General features: G+C 32.9%; 1 protein-coding gene across 5 annotated transcripts in view; it reads left to right on the forward strand.

Annotated features, from left to right (window-relative positions):
- The first annotated feature begins 4,044 nt into the window (after window positions 1-4,044).
- UBE3A (ubiquitin protein ligase E3A) overlaps window positions 4,045-16,097 on the forward strand; it is a 76,991-nt gene continuing 64,938 nt past the window's right edge. The window contains exons 1-4 of one of the 5 annotated variants that reach the window (XM_031959103.1): window positions 7,003-7,088; window positions 7,516-7,581; window positions 8,735-8,943; window positions 10,328-10,372. In XM_031959103.1, the coding sequence (XP_031814963.1) occupies window positions 8,837-8,943; window positions 10,328-10,372 (152 nt within the window). In that variant the 5' untranslated portion in view covers window positions 7,003-7,088; window positions 7,516-7,581; window positions 8,735-8,836. Of the gene's footprint in view, window positions 4,110-6,968; window positions 7,089-7,515; window positions 7,582-8,734; window positions 8,944-10,327; window positions 10,373-16,097 lie in introns of those variants that run through there. The other 4 variants (XM_003765632.4, XM_031959102.1, XM_023500398.2 and 1 more) reach the window with 4 other exon arrangements.

Here is a 16,097-nt window from a genome sequence, read left to right on the forward strand (position 1 = left end):
ATAATATTTTTGGTGTCAGACTAGTTCTTTTGATTGTCAATAGGTATGATTCCAGGACCTGCAGTTTTTTTTGTAACTGCTGATAAATCTTGCATAATTTTAAGTGTAGCTCCAGCATATTTGAATTTTTTTTCTTGTTTGTTGCAAATTTTTCTCTTTAATCTGGGGGTTTCGAAATTTGGCAATAATATTCCTATATGTTTTCCACAAAGTATCTCTTTGAAGTGGTGTGATTGGTGGAATTTTTTTCTATTTCTACTTTCCTCTCATGTCCAGGACAATTTTCTTAGATTATTTCCTGCATTATGGTGTCAAGGTTCTCTTTTTTGGTCACAACTTTCTGGCGGTCCAATTATTCTTATACTTTCTCTTTTTATTATTATTATTATTATTATTATTATTATTATAGCTTTTTATTTACCAGTTATATGCATGGGTAATTTTACAGCATTGACTATTGCTAAACTTTTTGTTCCAGTTTTTCCCCTCTTTCCCCCCACCCCCTCCCGCAGATGGCAGATTGACCAATACATGTTAAATATGTTAAAGTATACATTAAATACAATATAAGTATACATGTCCAACAAGTTATTTTGCTGTACAAAAAGAATCAGACTTTGAAATAGTGTACAGTTAGCCTGTGAAGGAAATAAAAAATGCACGTGGACAAAAATAGAAGGAAATCTGTGTAGTGGTTCATAGTCATGTCCAGAGTTTTTTCGCTGGGTGTAGCTGGTTCAATTCATTACTGCTCTTATTGGAACTGATTTGGTTCATGTCGTTGCTGAAGAGGGCCACGTCCATCAGAATTGATAATGACATAGTATTGTTGTTGAAGTATATAATGATCTCCTGGTCCTGCTCATTTAACTCAACATCAGTTCATGTATATACTTTCTTTTCTTGATCAGTCCTCCAGATCTATCATTTTTCTTATAAGATGTTTCTCATTCTGTTCTGTTTCCTCATTCTTTATAATGTTTTGTTATTTCTTAATCTCATAGCTTCACTGGCTTCCCCTGCCTAATTCTAATTTTCAAATATTTTCATCTTTGAGACTCTGTATACCTCTTTTTCTAGTTGGTTTTTATAACCATCCTCTTGTTTTTCTTAGATGGTTTTATTTTAAGTTTTTTTTTTTTTTAGTTTTTCCTCAATGGTCTCTCATTTGCTTTTTAAATTCTTTTTTTTTTTTTTTTTTTTTTTTTTAAATTTATAAATTCTCTCTGGGCAGGGAGCCATTTCATGTTACTCTTTGGAGTAAAAGTTTTTTTTTCCTTAGTTGTGGGATAGGGAGATGGTGCCTGAAGCTTCCTTTCAGCTTTCCCCTCTAACCAGGAACCCCAGACCAAGAGCTCTCCCCACTGCAGTGTCCACAGCTACTGCCAGTGAATGTCCTGCTGCTTCTGTGCTCACTCAGGTGATGTTTCCGTTTTGCTGGGGGTCATGCCTCAGCAGCACCACTGGGTCTGGCCTTCCCAATCAGCCCAGGTTCACTGTCTTCCTGGGTTCAAAGTTTCTCTGTTCCTGCTGAGGCTGAAGCCACACCCAATTAATTAGAAAGGTCCCCAATTACTGTTTCAGCTCAGCTATCCTAGCTAATCCCCTGCTCAGGTCTGTTTTCTAATCTTCACAGATTATATTAGGAGGACCCCGTTCTGCCTCAGGTTTTGATTTTTCACCAGGCTATGTTCTCCCTGAGCACAAATTTGTTGTGGGACAAATCGGGAGAGCTTGAAATTTGCCAACATACTTAACAGTATCCTTCCAAGAATCCTCCCTGATCTTTTTTTTTTTTAAAATATGTATTCTCCCTTTCTCACCTTCATTTTCCACGCCCACTGAGAAGATAAGAAAAAGAAAAGCCACTACAGGAAAAAGTCAGGAAAAGCAAACTCCTCTATTAGACATGCCAAAAATGTCTCAGTCTGCACTGTCCATTATTTTTCTTTCTAAAGGTGGGTTGCATATTCCTTCATGTGTCCTCTGGAATTCTCTTTGGTTATTATATTGCTCAAAGTTCCTAAATCTTCCGGAGTTGTCTTTGTAATCTTACTGTTATTGTATAAATTGTTCTTCTTTTTTGCTTAATTCATATTGTATCAGTTCATACAAGTCCTTACCAGATTTCTCTGAAACCATCCCTTTTATCTTTTATAGCACAATCATATTCCATCACATTCATGTCTCATAAATTGTTCAAACATTCTCAAATTGATAGATACCTTCTCAGATTCCAATTCTTTGACACCACAAATAGCTGCTATAAATATTTTTTATATTTGGATCCTTTTTCTCTTTCTTTGATCTTAAAGGTATAAACCTAGTTAGCAGTATTGCTGGGTCAAAGGGTATATGTTCAGTTTTGGGGGTATAGTTCCAAATTACTTTTCAAAATGGCTGGATCAGTTCACAGTCCCATCATCAATGTGTCAGCCCTTTTTCTTCTTTTTTTTTTTTTTTTTTTTGGCCATTCTTTTGGTTTTGAGATAGTAACTTGTTGATGTTTCAATTTACATTTCTGTAAGAATTGAAAATTTCTATTATTAATAAAACGGATTTCTTTCTCTGAAAAATGTCAATTCATATCTTTTGACCATTTGTCAATTGGGAAATGACTCTTATTCTTATAAATTTGACTATTTTGTATCTATATCTTAGAAATGAAACCTTTAACAGAAAAACTTTTTCAAAAAGTAGCTGTTTTTCTTCTAGTTTTAGCTGCATTTGGTACTATTTATGCAAAACCTTTTTATTTTACATAATGAACATTGTCCATTTTACTTTCTGTGAATTTCTAATGTTTAGTCAAGAATTATTCCCTATTCGTAGGTGATTTCTTCATCAAGAATTATTTCTTAAGGGCCAGATAATTCTTGCTCCACTAGCATTCAAAAAGCAGAATGTCACCATAGAACAATAAAACACTTTGTGATGGAAATAAATGTAGAGGAAAGAAAAAACCTTAACCCCAATCAGTGAACTTGTGAGATATTTAAACTCAGAGAACTTTGCCTTAATGAACTTAAGCAATAGCATTTATTTTTAAAGGCAAGAAAAACAGTTTCCATTCATACCTGAACTTTTTTTCTTCAGGTGGTATAATGTCCATAAATAATTTTTTTGTGGCACATCTGGCCACAAAGATAAACTATTAAAAAAAATTAAAAAAAAAAAACCACAAAGATAAACTATTGCAAATGGACAAGTTGTTTTTCTTTGTTTGTTTGTTTGTTTGTTTGTATGAACCCTAACCAACATAAGAAATTGAGAATAGAAGAAATTTAGAACATATTTGAAACAACCAAATTTGAACTATTAGAATTTGTGGAATCTTTGAATAGTTTAACCATATTTTTTCCCTCAATAGTATTTTATTTTTCCAAATACATATAATTTTTTTCAACATTCATTTTTATAAGGATTTGGTGTTCCTGATTTTTCTTCCTTCTCTCCCCAAAATAGAAAACAATCTGATATAAGTTAAAACATATGCAGTCCTTTTAAACATATTTTCATTTTGTCATGTTGTGCAAGAAAAATCAGACCTAAAGGGGAAAAAAACATGAAAAAGAAAAAAGCAAAGTGAAAAATACTATGCTTCAATCCACATTTAGTCTCCATCATTCTCTCTGGATATGGATGGCATTTTTCAATCCATGTCTTTTGGAATTATCTTAGATTACTGCATTGCTGAGAACAAGTCCATTACAGCTGATCATCAGATAATCTTGCTTTGTTACTGTGTACAATGTTCTCCTGTTAACCATAAATTTTAAAAATAATTCATAATGATGATTTAGGTAGCATATTTAAGGCTTTGTATATTTTCATTCAATAGCAGCAACAGCCAGAATTACAACTTCAGCTTTGTTACTATCCTGATTAGGCACTTAAGCAATAAAAAGACATAGAGTATTCCTCTTACTGCATATTGTATACAATAAATGTGTAGTGATAATTTTGTTTTAAAATATATAGTGAAGATAAAGTTCATGATTTATTGGTTCAAAAACTTAAATAAGGCATGTTTTTGTATTATAGGTCAGGATTCTGTAAAAGCCTGATTTTAGAGTTCACAAGATCACCTGAAGTACTAGAGAAATATGGTATGTTTGTATTTTTTACATATTCATATAAAAATAATGGCTTAATATCAGCTCTTGACTGCATTTGCCTCAGAATTTGAAAATTGTCACAATCATAACATAGAAAAATATTTATTAAACCTATTTGGGATATAGTGCTCAAATCCATAAGGAATAGGAAGAGAGCTGTTTCTTTAAATAAAGCATAAATATCTATAATAGGAGGAGGGAAATGTAACAGGTACTTGTTAGTAATGTCCAAATATTTACTCTTTAGCAAATTACTTTTATCTGTCATTTTAATGTATAAAAAAATTCTGACTTGAAACTTATAAATCTGAAATGTCTTTTTGGTACCACTCAGTGGCTCTTGATATGTACATGACTAAAGACTAGAAAGGAGTGTATTACTTCTCAAGAGTTCATGTCCCCTAGAAAATGTCAGACTACAAGGAGCCCTTAAAAATCCTTATGATTTTGATTGAGAGATTTTCTTTAGTCTTCAGCTGCTGTTGAGGTAAAAACCCTAATGCAACTTTGAGACCAGCAATGATAAAAAACTTACAAACCTTTTTTCTGTTTATAAATATCTATTTTTCACCTGAGTAGGTAACACTAAATTTGATTGGAAATTTCCTTCTAGCTGTAAATCTGTAATAATTCTTAGATTTCTTGGAGGCCTAGGAACGATCTTTTGACTTCTTAGGTAATTGTAGTCTACAAGTTTTACATTCAGAATTCAGAACTTTCTTGAAATATTAATGGTACCATTTTTTTTTTTTATTATATTTTGTGAGTGAGATATCGTATCATTTTTACCTTGAGGCCCATACCTTAAACTTCTGTCAAACTACTAGGTATCAGTTCCAGTTGGCTAGAGATGTTGGCTCATTCTAGAGCTATTTCTCATAGGCCTGCTGTAGTTTGGTGGGACAAAGTGAAACTAGCAAAACCATGAAGGTACGTTATTATTTTGGACTTGAGTATGCTGTCTGAACTAGTATGAGGATTCCTAGTATTTGAGTTCTCATGTGATATCACTGAAAGATTACTAGTAGGGCCAGCTGTGGTAGAAACAGTGAACACTTTTGGGAGATGTGTCTTTGGGGATTGGTATGTGTACATGTAGGTTTGTCTTGATGCCTCTTTTGGGAAAATTTTTTAGCTTTTGGACAATAAATTTCATAGTTTAATAAAGAATTAGGTATCCTTTTGCAGTATCTTAAGGATTTTTTTTTTTTTTAATTTTAATTTTGTTTTTGTGAAGCAATTGGGGTTAAATGATTTGCCCAGGGTCACAGAGCTAGTAAGTGTTATAAGTTTCTGAGGCTGGATTTGGCTTCTGCCATCTAGCTGTGCCCTCCTAAGGAATTTTGCTAATGTTTGTTCATCTCATGTAAAGTAATCCAACATAGTCTTTAATGGCCCTAAAGAGTGTGTCTTAAGGATTCATTTATATTTTTATACTGTTCTGTCAAATATGTGCCCAATTATTGACTTTTTTCAAAATTTCAATGTTCATGATGGTCTCATTAAGCTTTTATTATAAATTTTGTTTATATCTTATCTCCCAAACTCTTACTTAACCTCAGTTTCGTATTCATAAATGTGGGCTATAAGCAAAGTATAAACTGACAAGCTTAAAGTTTTAAAAACCATATCTTGAATTATCACCTTTATACATTTATTTTCTGAATCTATCTCTATCTCTCACCTCCCCAAAATTCTAGGCTCATATTTTCAACTGCCTTTCATATATATCCCACCCCACTTCACTCAACATGTTCCAAACATAACTTGGTATCTTTTCCCTACAACTTGCCATTTCTTCTAATTTGCCTCTTTTTGTTGGTAGTACCATTGTTCTTCTAGTTATAGGCTCATAACCAGAATCACTGGAGTCATTATTAAACATTGCTTCTCTTTTACCTCTGAATATCCATATTAGTTAGTTGCTAAGTCTTATCAGTTCTACTTCTGCAATCTCTCCCACATTCTTTACCTTATTTCCCATCCTACTGAGGATAAGTAAATTCAAGTCCTCATTTCTTCTTACTTGAACTATTGTATATCCCTTTCAGCAGTACTTCCCTTCTGTCTGTCCTTCACCTAATATTATTCTTTTCACTTACTGTACTAAAAAAAAAAGAAAAAAAACAAAACCCTTTCATTGAGTATTGAGAACTTGAACCTTCCTTTCTTTACATTTAAGACCCATTTGTATGGCTTCAATACACTTTTCCCAACTATATCTTATATTAATTCTTCCTTTATGTACACTATTTTAGACAAACTAAACTGTTCTCCTGTTTCCTATTCGGTTCCTACTTTCTCTGATCTCTATACCTATGCATATGGCTTTTCCCATTAGAATGGGTTGTCCCTCTCCTCAAAAGCCTTCTTATCTCCCTTTCTTTGAAGTCCTGCTCAGTTGCTATCTCTTCGAGTAACTCTTGGAGTTTTATCTCCAATTTTCTTGTGCTGAAAATGTTCTTTCTATCCTCACATATTCTACCTGAACTTTTCTCCCTTCCACTTGTCAGCTTACAATGCTGGTTTGTTGTAGTTATTTATTTACTTGTACCAACACAGCTCCTAACCCTAACACCAATATCCTTGGCTTCTCTTCTCCCATCCACTCAAGTGGATTGTTTTTGAAAGCAGGATTTTTGTTGTTAACAACAACCTTCTATCTTTGTGTCTGTTACAGTGCCTTACTTAATAGAGATGTAATAAATCAGTGTTTGTTTGTTTTAATGAAGATTATAATGGTATGCTCTTACATTTAGAAGTTGACAAAAGTTTTAAAGAGGAGTGCTCTAAACATTGGACTGAAATGCTAACTTTGAGGAATTCTAACTGAAAGTTTGTTTTTATTAGAGTTATTAAGCCTACGCTCAGCTCAAGTTAGCAACTAGACTGGTGTGACAACCTGTTTTTAATCAGTGACTCAAAGCTGTGATCACCTCGATGTCACCGAATGGCCACAGCTTGTAAAAGGTAACTTTGAATGTTATTTCATGGTCTTTGGTGGGCTATCATCTTATAAAGTAAGATTATTCAGTGACTATTGGTAGTTATACAAATAAAATGTAAAATTGGTAGAGATATAATTAAGAATGTTGGGCATACTTTTTCATGTCTCTCCAAAAATTACCATTACCTTTTTCCCCTTTTAAAAATGCCAGTAATAGTCATTACCATAAGTCTATATGGATAAATGACAGAGCAGAGTATTTTGGTAGGGAAATGATTCCAGGTTTATGTCTGTGTAAATATTTATTTCTGAACTTTATAGAAAATAATCAGAAGATTTATTAGAAGTTTAAACTTTAAAATGTGCCTTTTCCTTGGTAAACTTTTTATTAAAAGACTGTCTTAGCAGATTTTACAGCTTTAGTAAAATCAGTGTACTTTTCTCTCCTAGAGAGTTACAGTGGAGGGAAAAGGAGTGGTTTGCAGAATGGAGAAGCTGTACCCAGTACTGCTGGAAGTGAGCCACCATATGAATTTGCTAGCTCATGCTGCAGTTTTCAGATTAATGAGTGTCTTGTGATCACATTTTCTGCAATCCAAATTAAGACTGAAAGTTATATGAGCATTTGTTTTGAGATTTTTTTTTTGTTTCTAAAATAATTTACTTTTTGTTAAATTTTAAAAATGAAAATCTTAATGAGAGTGTCCCCAAAATAATTTTTTCCTTTAGTTATATTTTCTAAGTTTGGTTAAACAAATAATTTCCTTGTTTTACTCCTTAAAAATCATAAATACTTGACATGAAAGGATAACTAGCTTCTATTGAACAAATGATTGAAAATTATTTAATATTATTGCAAAGTACTTGATACTCTAGTTTTTGAAAGTTGAAAGGACCTGACTTGGAGTCTTGCTAGTTTTGTTTCCTGTCCTCTCACTATTGGGTTAGAAAAGTAATTGATAAAATGCAATCTAAGCAGGGCTACTAGAAACTTGATATACAATTGACTTAAACTTAATATTTGTTTAAATTTTTATAAGGAAAATTTTTGTATTTGTTCTATGGATACTGTTATCTTTTAGTTAAAAAAAATCATATCAATAAAACTAGAAAGATATATAGGATAACCATTTAGATTGAAGATTTAAATTAAACTCATTAATCTGTCCTTCATTCTTAGTCACCTTTTATCATTTTCCCTGTCCAGATTGATTTTAAATTATTCATCACTTGTAAATGGTTTTGAGTAATTGACTTTGATTTTATAAATTAGTCAAGTGATCACTTTCCAAAACCAAGTTAAACCTAGTAGTTTTATTTAGATAATAGTAACCCTTTTCCTCTGTGGAGCCAACAGAAATGGGAAAAGCTATACATTAAAGCTAGATTGGAATGTTTTTGTTATATGGTAATTGACATAGCTTCCATCCTCTTCTGGAAGAGTCTCACATCTCTGCAGCACTTATATATCTTTGCTTCTAAGACTTGGATTTGTTCCCCTCCTTGCTTGTGTCTTATCTTTATACCTTTGCAGTCTCTCCCCCTCCTCCCCTTTCTATGTTCTCTCTGGGTCCTCCCCTTTTCCTTTATTCCTTTATCTTTCCTGTTAATTTTGAAAGTTTTGCTGCCTAAGTGTTTGAAAGCTTCTAATCTGCCTCTCTTCCCTTAGTGCCAGCAGGTTTATTTTTTGTTTTGCAAGCCTGCTCTGCCTCCTTACAATATGACATCTGATGCTGGAGGGTCGCACTTTCAAAAATGAGTCAGCTGGTACATGGGGTTATCATCAGTTTTTAGCACTTCTGTCTGGGAGATACAAGTTTGGAAGCAATCTTGGGGTTCTTACCCACAAGGCTGGTGGAGACCAGGTGTGTCACGAAGGTGATTTGCTTGCTCCCTGGGGGAGAGGGTGGAGTGAAATTTTCTTATATGTGTCACAGCTAAGTCACTGCCACCTCCAGCAGGCTATCAGTTTATTTCTCAAAGTGATTTTCAATGAAACTTACAATTTTAATATTGCTGTATGTAGAGATTCAGGAATATGAGCAGGGACCTTATTTATGCGTTCTTGCTCTTAGCAATGGTATGAACAAACAAGGGAAAAGAAAAGTTTTGAAAGTCAACTAAAGATTTACATCTTTACATTAAAGATTACATTTTTAAAGTAGTTTTAAGAACAGTGGAAAACAGAATTATCCTTTTTTTCTGGTGGCTCTGATTTTAAGATTCTTCTGATGTCTTTAAAATTTTGAAGTTCAAATCCTCATTTTCTGGTTAATTCCTAGGTCAAAACTTGATGTCCTTTTGAAAACTTAGTCTTTAAGAAAAAATTTTTTTTGAGTTTGCAAGTATTGAAAATAATGTTTAGATTATACCTACTATAACATGGTTTAAAACTGCTAATAAAATGAATACACTTACTGTACCTCATTCTGGTTTCTAGCAGCCACATATAGGGTAAGAGATTCATGCACTCCAGAAATGAAATAGAAAGGATTGGATTAGTATACTTGACTTTCTGAGTATATTTATATAAAATAAAGATATATAGCTTCTATTGGATAAACAAAATACCACAAAACCACTGGTTGACAATTTTTATATCAATGGGCAATTCTCAGTTTTCTGCAGCAAAGGTTTAATATAAAGTATAGTTTTTCTTTCCCATTCAAGTTTATTTCTGACCAGTAGTATCTGCAGCACCACTAGTTAGTATGTATACAAAGAAACCAAAGTAATGTCAATATTGAATGGTCAATAAAAATAAAAATGGTCAAACTGTTATTGGCTGATAACTTACCATGTCAGCTGGAATTCCTTTTAGACTGACTTGCATTTTTGGATTATGCATAAGTAAATCATTCTATAAGAGTTAGTAGTCAAGGTTTGACCATAGCAAACTGCAGTTGAGTATTTTTTAGTGAAAATTTTTATTCCTCCTGCACAATCTTGATTACTTACTCAGATTTTGATTCCTTATACTGCCAACATAGGATTCTGTATACTCTTTTCAGGAAGATAATATGCTAGCTTTTATTAAGTAAAGTACATTTAAAAAATCTATAGGATGTTATTTTTCCCATAAATCTTGAGTTTTTTCAGTATGTGTTAGAAATTTGAAAATTTTGGCTAGTAATATGTTGTGACCTAAAGTATTTAATGTATTATCAAACTTATTTTAGAGAAATACCTTCTAATGTAATTACATGTAGCTATTATCTAAAGTAGTATGTTTTATTTAATGTTTTTCACTTACATCTTATAGATCACCAGGAGAACCTCACTCTGACGACATTGAAGCTAGCCGAATGTAAGTAAAATTGGTGGAAATTATTTGGGAAACTTATTATTTTTATACAGACCATATTAAATGACTGTCAGATTATTAAAACAGATATAAAAATTTATATTTTCATAATTTACTTTAAATGAGATCTTAAAAGAGCCATGAGTAGAAACATGCTTACCTACTTTGTACTTCTTAGCTCCAACTGCTAGTCATTAAGTTTCTTCAAGTCTTCTTCTAGATGTTAGCATATCCCTAGAGCTTTCCACTTTTTCATACTTAGAGATAGTATCAGGTTTGATAACATTTAATTCCTCTGTGGCCTGAACATTTCATTGTCTCTTCAGCCTTCTACTTTTATGATGGAAGGGAGAGATGCAGAAATGTGGAAGTGTAGTTCTAGCTCGTCACATCTCTCTTCCAGCTTTTCAGTCCCACTTCCATTGGAGAGACTGGAATCTGACAGCTATTCAGTGGGATAAGGAGGCAAATTTTTTTATTCAATACAGGTGTTCTTTGCTCTACCAGAACCAAATACCTGTATATGAAAATCTAAACTCATAAATAAATAATTAAAGGGGGAATAATCATATCAGAAAAAAAATTCTTGACTATATAAAAAGATTTACCACAGAGTTCAATTATTATAACTAACAATAGTGATTGTGCCATCTTGCATTTGAATAGTGCTTTATAGTACTCAAAGCACTTTGACTTATGATAGCTTTCAAGTAGTGAGCTTCTTGAGTATATCTAATATGATTTGACTTATATTCCTTTTCTAGGAACACAACTGCTATGTAAAGTGAGATAATTACTGTTATAGTAGTATGTAATATTGTTTATTTCTTGGGGGAGAAAACCCTCAAAACCATAGAATATAGAATTTGAAATCTAGGTGGGACCTTAGAAATCATTTAATCTAACTCCTCTTCCCCTCAACCCCCATTTCTCTACCTCCTCATTTTATCAAGAAAAATGGGGTCTACTAAAGTTAAGTGAAATTTCTATAAAGCCCCAGCTGCTGAAATAATCAGTCCAGAACTAAAATTGAGCTTGTCTAACTTCTAGTCCTGTGTTCATTACATTTTTATTTTCTTTATGACAGAATTGGCTTTAAAACACAGCCAGGAGATACACATTTTTAAAAAATAAGTATGGAAAATCTAAACCCCATCAAATTGTTTAACTTAAAAAAAAATTCTTTGTCAAATAAAATTTTTTTTGTTTGGGGTCTGCAGTAAGTTTGAGAGTTTTTTGCTTGTTTTTTTCTTCCTCATAAGCTTAAACAAGCTTTCTTCTGGCAACATAATTTTAAATATATCCTGAAAAGTATATGAGCACATGTAAAATGTGCCTTGAAACTGGGAGAATCGTGCTTCAGGTAGGTGTTGGACTAGATGATTTCTAAGGTCCCTTCAATTTTAAGATTAAGCAATTTATTTAATGTTTCATTTGAATGCTTAGCATGGCTATTTGAATATGTGCTTTACTTTTCTCATACATTGCTTTTCTTAGTTATTGAATTTGTTCAAAACATTTTTTAGCCTTTCTCATTTTTTCAATCCCATTAAAAAATGTAGGAAGAAAAAATTTCCAAGATCAAATTATGTGAGTGCTGGGTGAACATAAATAGTTTTGCAATTAGGAGGCTGTTCCCTTTGGTCCATCTAGGCATTATAAAGTTTTGGGTGCCATTATTTTTCATCTATGGTTTTTTCTCATACATTCAGTGGTTATTATAAATCAAAGAACATTCTTAGATTACCAGTTTCCTGAAACAAAAAGGAGTAGTACATGTTTTCTAAGACCTTTCCAGTGCTTCCTAATATCATATTCTGTGAATTTTAGCTAGTTTTTTTCATACCCTTTCTATCAGGGTTACCACCTCCTAGTAGATCTGGTTTGCTGACCCTTTTAAGATGAAAATAAAAACTAGTCTTGTGTCAAATAGAGGATGAGATACATACAGTTACCACATTTATAAAATGAAGATGATAAACTAAAATAATTTCAGGATATTTATAGCTACTATTATCTATCAATCTTCATAGAGAAGAGAAACCTGTGTTTGGTCTTTGCAAAATTAGGATCATTGTATATGATTTATGAAATTGCTAACATCACAATTCAAAAAAAAAAATTGGAGGGACAGGCAGGTAATTGGGGTTAAGTGATTTGGCCTGGCCACACAGCCAGGAAGTATTAAGTGTCCAAGGCCAGATTTGAACTGAGATCCTCCTGATTTCAGGGCCAGGATTCTATCCTCTGCACCACCTAACTGTTCCCAGAATTCAAAAATTGAAAGACTTTCTTGTGATATTGCTTTGTGGGTAAGTTCCCACCAATAGGGGTTATCACACAGAGTCTGAATGGTAACTTGTTAGGGCTGCTTTTAAATGAGATGTCTGCATCATCTGAGGCTTGGGTCATTTGATTTCTAAAATTCCATTTGAATTCTAGGAATCTGTAATTCTAGAATTAAATTATAATATTGCTCTTTACTTTGAAAACTGAGGAAATGTTTAATAAGCATCTTATTTATTAAATGTTTATTTTGTACAAGGTATTGACTAAGTGCTGAGAGAGATTGAAATACAGCATGATTCTGGCCTTGATGTAACATTATATCTAGAAAGAGAGTTATAGCACTTTACTTAAATATATAATATTATGTAATAATAGTAATATATAATAGAACATACTATAAGGCAGGTAAAGTAAATTTGAGGTTGAAGAAAATATTTCTAATTGGGGCGATTAGTGAAAGTTTAATGAGGGAAAAGGCATTTAATAAAGGATTTGAAAGTTAAGTATGATCTTAATAGAGGTAGGGATTAACATGAACAAAATCTTGAAGGATGGATTTGTGAAGGAATAAGAAGTACCCTGGTTTGTTTGTACTATAGCATATATCAATCACTCAGTTATATATTTGGCATATGTCAAGAATATTGTAGTTACTGTGAGGTTCTATGGATAAAATGACCAAAAAATTTTTTCTGTCTTCAGGAAGCTTGCTTTTCATCATGGGAGATGACATATATTAAAAAAAATACATAGTTGCAAGATAGTTAATAGAGGAAAGAACCAGGATCAGAAAAGGAGATGTTTGACCCAAGCTTGGTAAAGGAGTTGGAGATAGAGATAAGAAAGAATGCACCCCTGATGGGGGGCATCATGCCAAAAGTCACGGAGATGAGAGTATTTTGAAGAACACCAACAAGCGTGCTATCAGTAAATCTTAAAATATGTGAAGGAGAGTGGAAAAAAAAGAAGTTGGAGCCCAGTAGTTAAGGGCATTAAATGCTAAGTGGAGAAGTTTTTATTTGATCTTAAAGATGTTAGGAAGTCATTTGGGTTTGAGTGATGGATGTTTTGTTTTGAGTTTGTGTTTTAGCAGTATTATGCTGCCAATTATTCAGAGATAGATTGGAGAGAGAGAGAGAGAATCTTGACACATGAAGATACATGAAGGAAAACAGGATGAGATTCTTGAAGTGATATAGAAGATATTCTTAATATGCAGTGAGACTTAACCAGTCAGTAAGGATTTATTGAAGTATTTTGATCAGAAGAATGAAATGATCAGGTCTTGGTGTAACTAATATTAATCTAACAAATTGAATGGTTACTTACTAGGACTGCTTTCAATGGAATGCATATGTTACCTGGGGACATTGATTTTTGAAGTTTCATTTGAATTCATGGGAATCTGTGAGTGTAGGTTAAATGACAGTAATGTTCTTTAGCTTGGAAAGAGGCAGACTTTTCAGGAATCTCAATAGAGCAGGAATTTGATAATGAAAGTTTCTGCCATCGTGATGTTGAAATTAAAGGGGATGGGCTTATTCGAGAAAGATTCAGAGAGCTGTTCAGTGGGGTTGGTGGGCAAAATACATACTTTTCAAGTTTCTTAAATCAATTTCTAAAATTGGAGGTGAGAGCAAAGTCTAGTAATTGTGGGGCATAATATAGCACAATCAATGTCAGAGTTGTTATTAGACTATACCTTAGAAACTCCTACTTAGAATCCCCGAGTCATTCATTCAGAGTTTCATTTATTTTAGATTTCAGTCATCTTAGTCAATGAAATTACAGTATTTCTTCTTTCTATAATTATGGATATGTAGTAATGACCCTATATGTTTTTAAAAGGTAATCTTCCCCATAGATACTTACTTGCTCTAGGGTATTCATGTGCATCATTACTTTATGTCATTTATATAGCTCAGGAAAGATGGTGTGTGTGTGTGTGTGTGTGTGTGTGTGTGTGTGTGTGTGTGTGTGTGTGTGAAATTTAAAATGCATCAAGGAAACCAGGTTTTGCTATAATGAGACATTCAGATTTCTTAATATTTGCTGTGTAAATGATTCTCTTCTAAATACCATAGAAAACTCAAGCTATTAAGAATCATGCCTTTAGCTAAAAAGAAATAAATGTTGAGATATTACTCTGAAATCTTGATACGTAATATTTTTATGACTTTGCTAAATATGAACATTTACATTTATAATTTTGTTAGTTATTTGAACATTCTTTAAAGTATTTTATCTCTCTAAAACTAACATTTTTATGAAAAGCATGAGAAGTATCCCATGCTTAATAATTGATTTCAATTCAACTAACATTTATTGAGCACCTGCTGTTGCAACATCCTTCGGAAATATGTGCTAAATTTACAAAGACAAAAGAGCTGAGATTATTGTCATCATAGCTAGAATATACATAGAGCTTTTAAGGTTTGCAGTGTGCTTTACAAATATCTCATTTTGTCCTCTCAACCATCCTTGGAGATGGGTGCCATTATTTTCCCATTTTTACAGATGAGGAAACGGAGATTGGAAGCAATTTAATTTGTTCTGGGTCACACCTAGTAGGGTTTGATGCTACATTGAGCTCAGGTCTTCCTCTTCAGATTAAACATTCTTGTACCACCTAGCACCACTGGAGAATACAATGTGTGTGTGTGTGTGTGTGTGTGTGTGTGTGTGTGTGTGTGTGTGTTAATACAAGGTGATTTGAAGAGGACCAAGAAGAAATAAATATCTAGGGTGATCTATAAAGGCTTCACAGAGATATGAGCCTTGGCTAAAGATGGGAAGATTCAAAGGAAGGCATTCTAAACGTGAAGTGCAGAGTAGTTAGGAGGGACTGCCTAGAAGAACTTTTAACACTTCAATCGAGATGTTTTTAAGCTTCTAGTAAATTTTTTTAAACTTCAGGTTTTGAGTTGTTAATCCAAAGTAACTTGGCTTAATGAGTTTCATAACGTCTGTCTGTCTATATTTTGGTAACATAAGAATTTGCATATTTATTTTGCTTCATGAAAGGAATTCCCTTAATCTAGGGAAAAGTTAATGCTTGTGGACAAGAAGGTAACCTAACACAAGGTCCAACTTCTCATTGATATAGTATTGCATAAATTCTTTTTTGATAACATTTTCTTTTTTGCTATGTCTGCAGCCCAAGGGGAAGATTTCTATAATATAGAAGAACATTAACCTAATTGTTTTTAACCCTTTAAAATCAGTGTAAGTAATATGGCTTCATTGGCTTGTTTAAAGTATTGAGCATTTCTACGAGGTTATATATAATGAAAGTTTCTTGAAGTCAGGGATCATTCCATTTTTTTCTTTGAATTTCTGGCACCTTGTACAATACCTAGCCTACAGCACACAGTAAATGCCTGTAGATTGATTGGATGTCACTACAAAAACACATTCCTGGGCAAAATGACATATATGT

The sequence above is a fragment of the Sarcophilus harrisii genome, chromosome 3, assembly GCF_902635505.1.
Source record: "Sarcophilus harrisii chromosome 3, mSarHar1.11, whole genome shotgun sequence".
In the NCBI taxonomy this organism is placed as follows: Eukaryota; Metazoa; Chordata; class Mammalia; order Dasyuromorphia; family Dasyuridae; genus Sarcophilus; species Sarcophilus harrisii.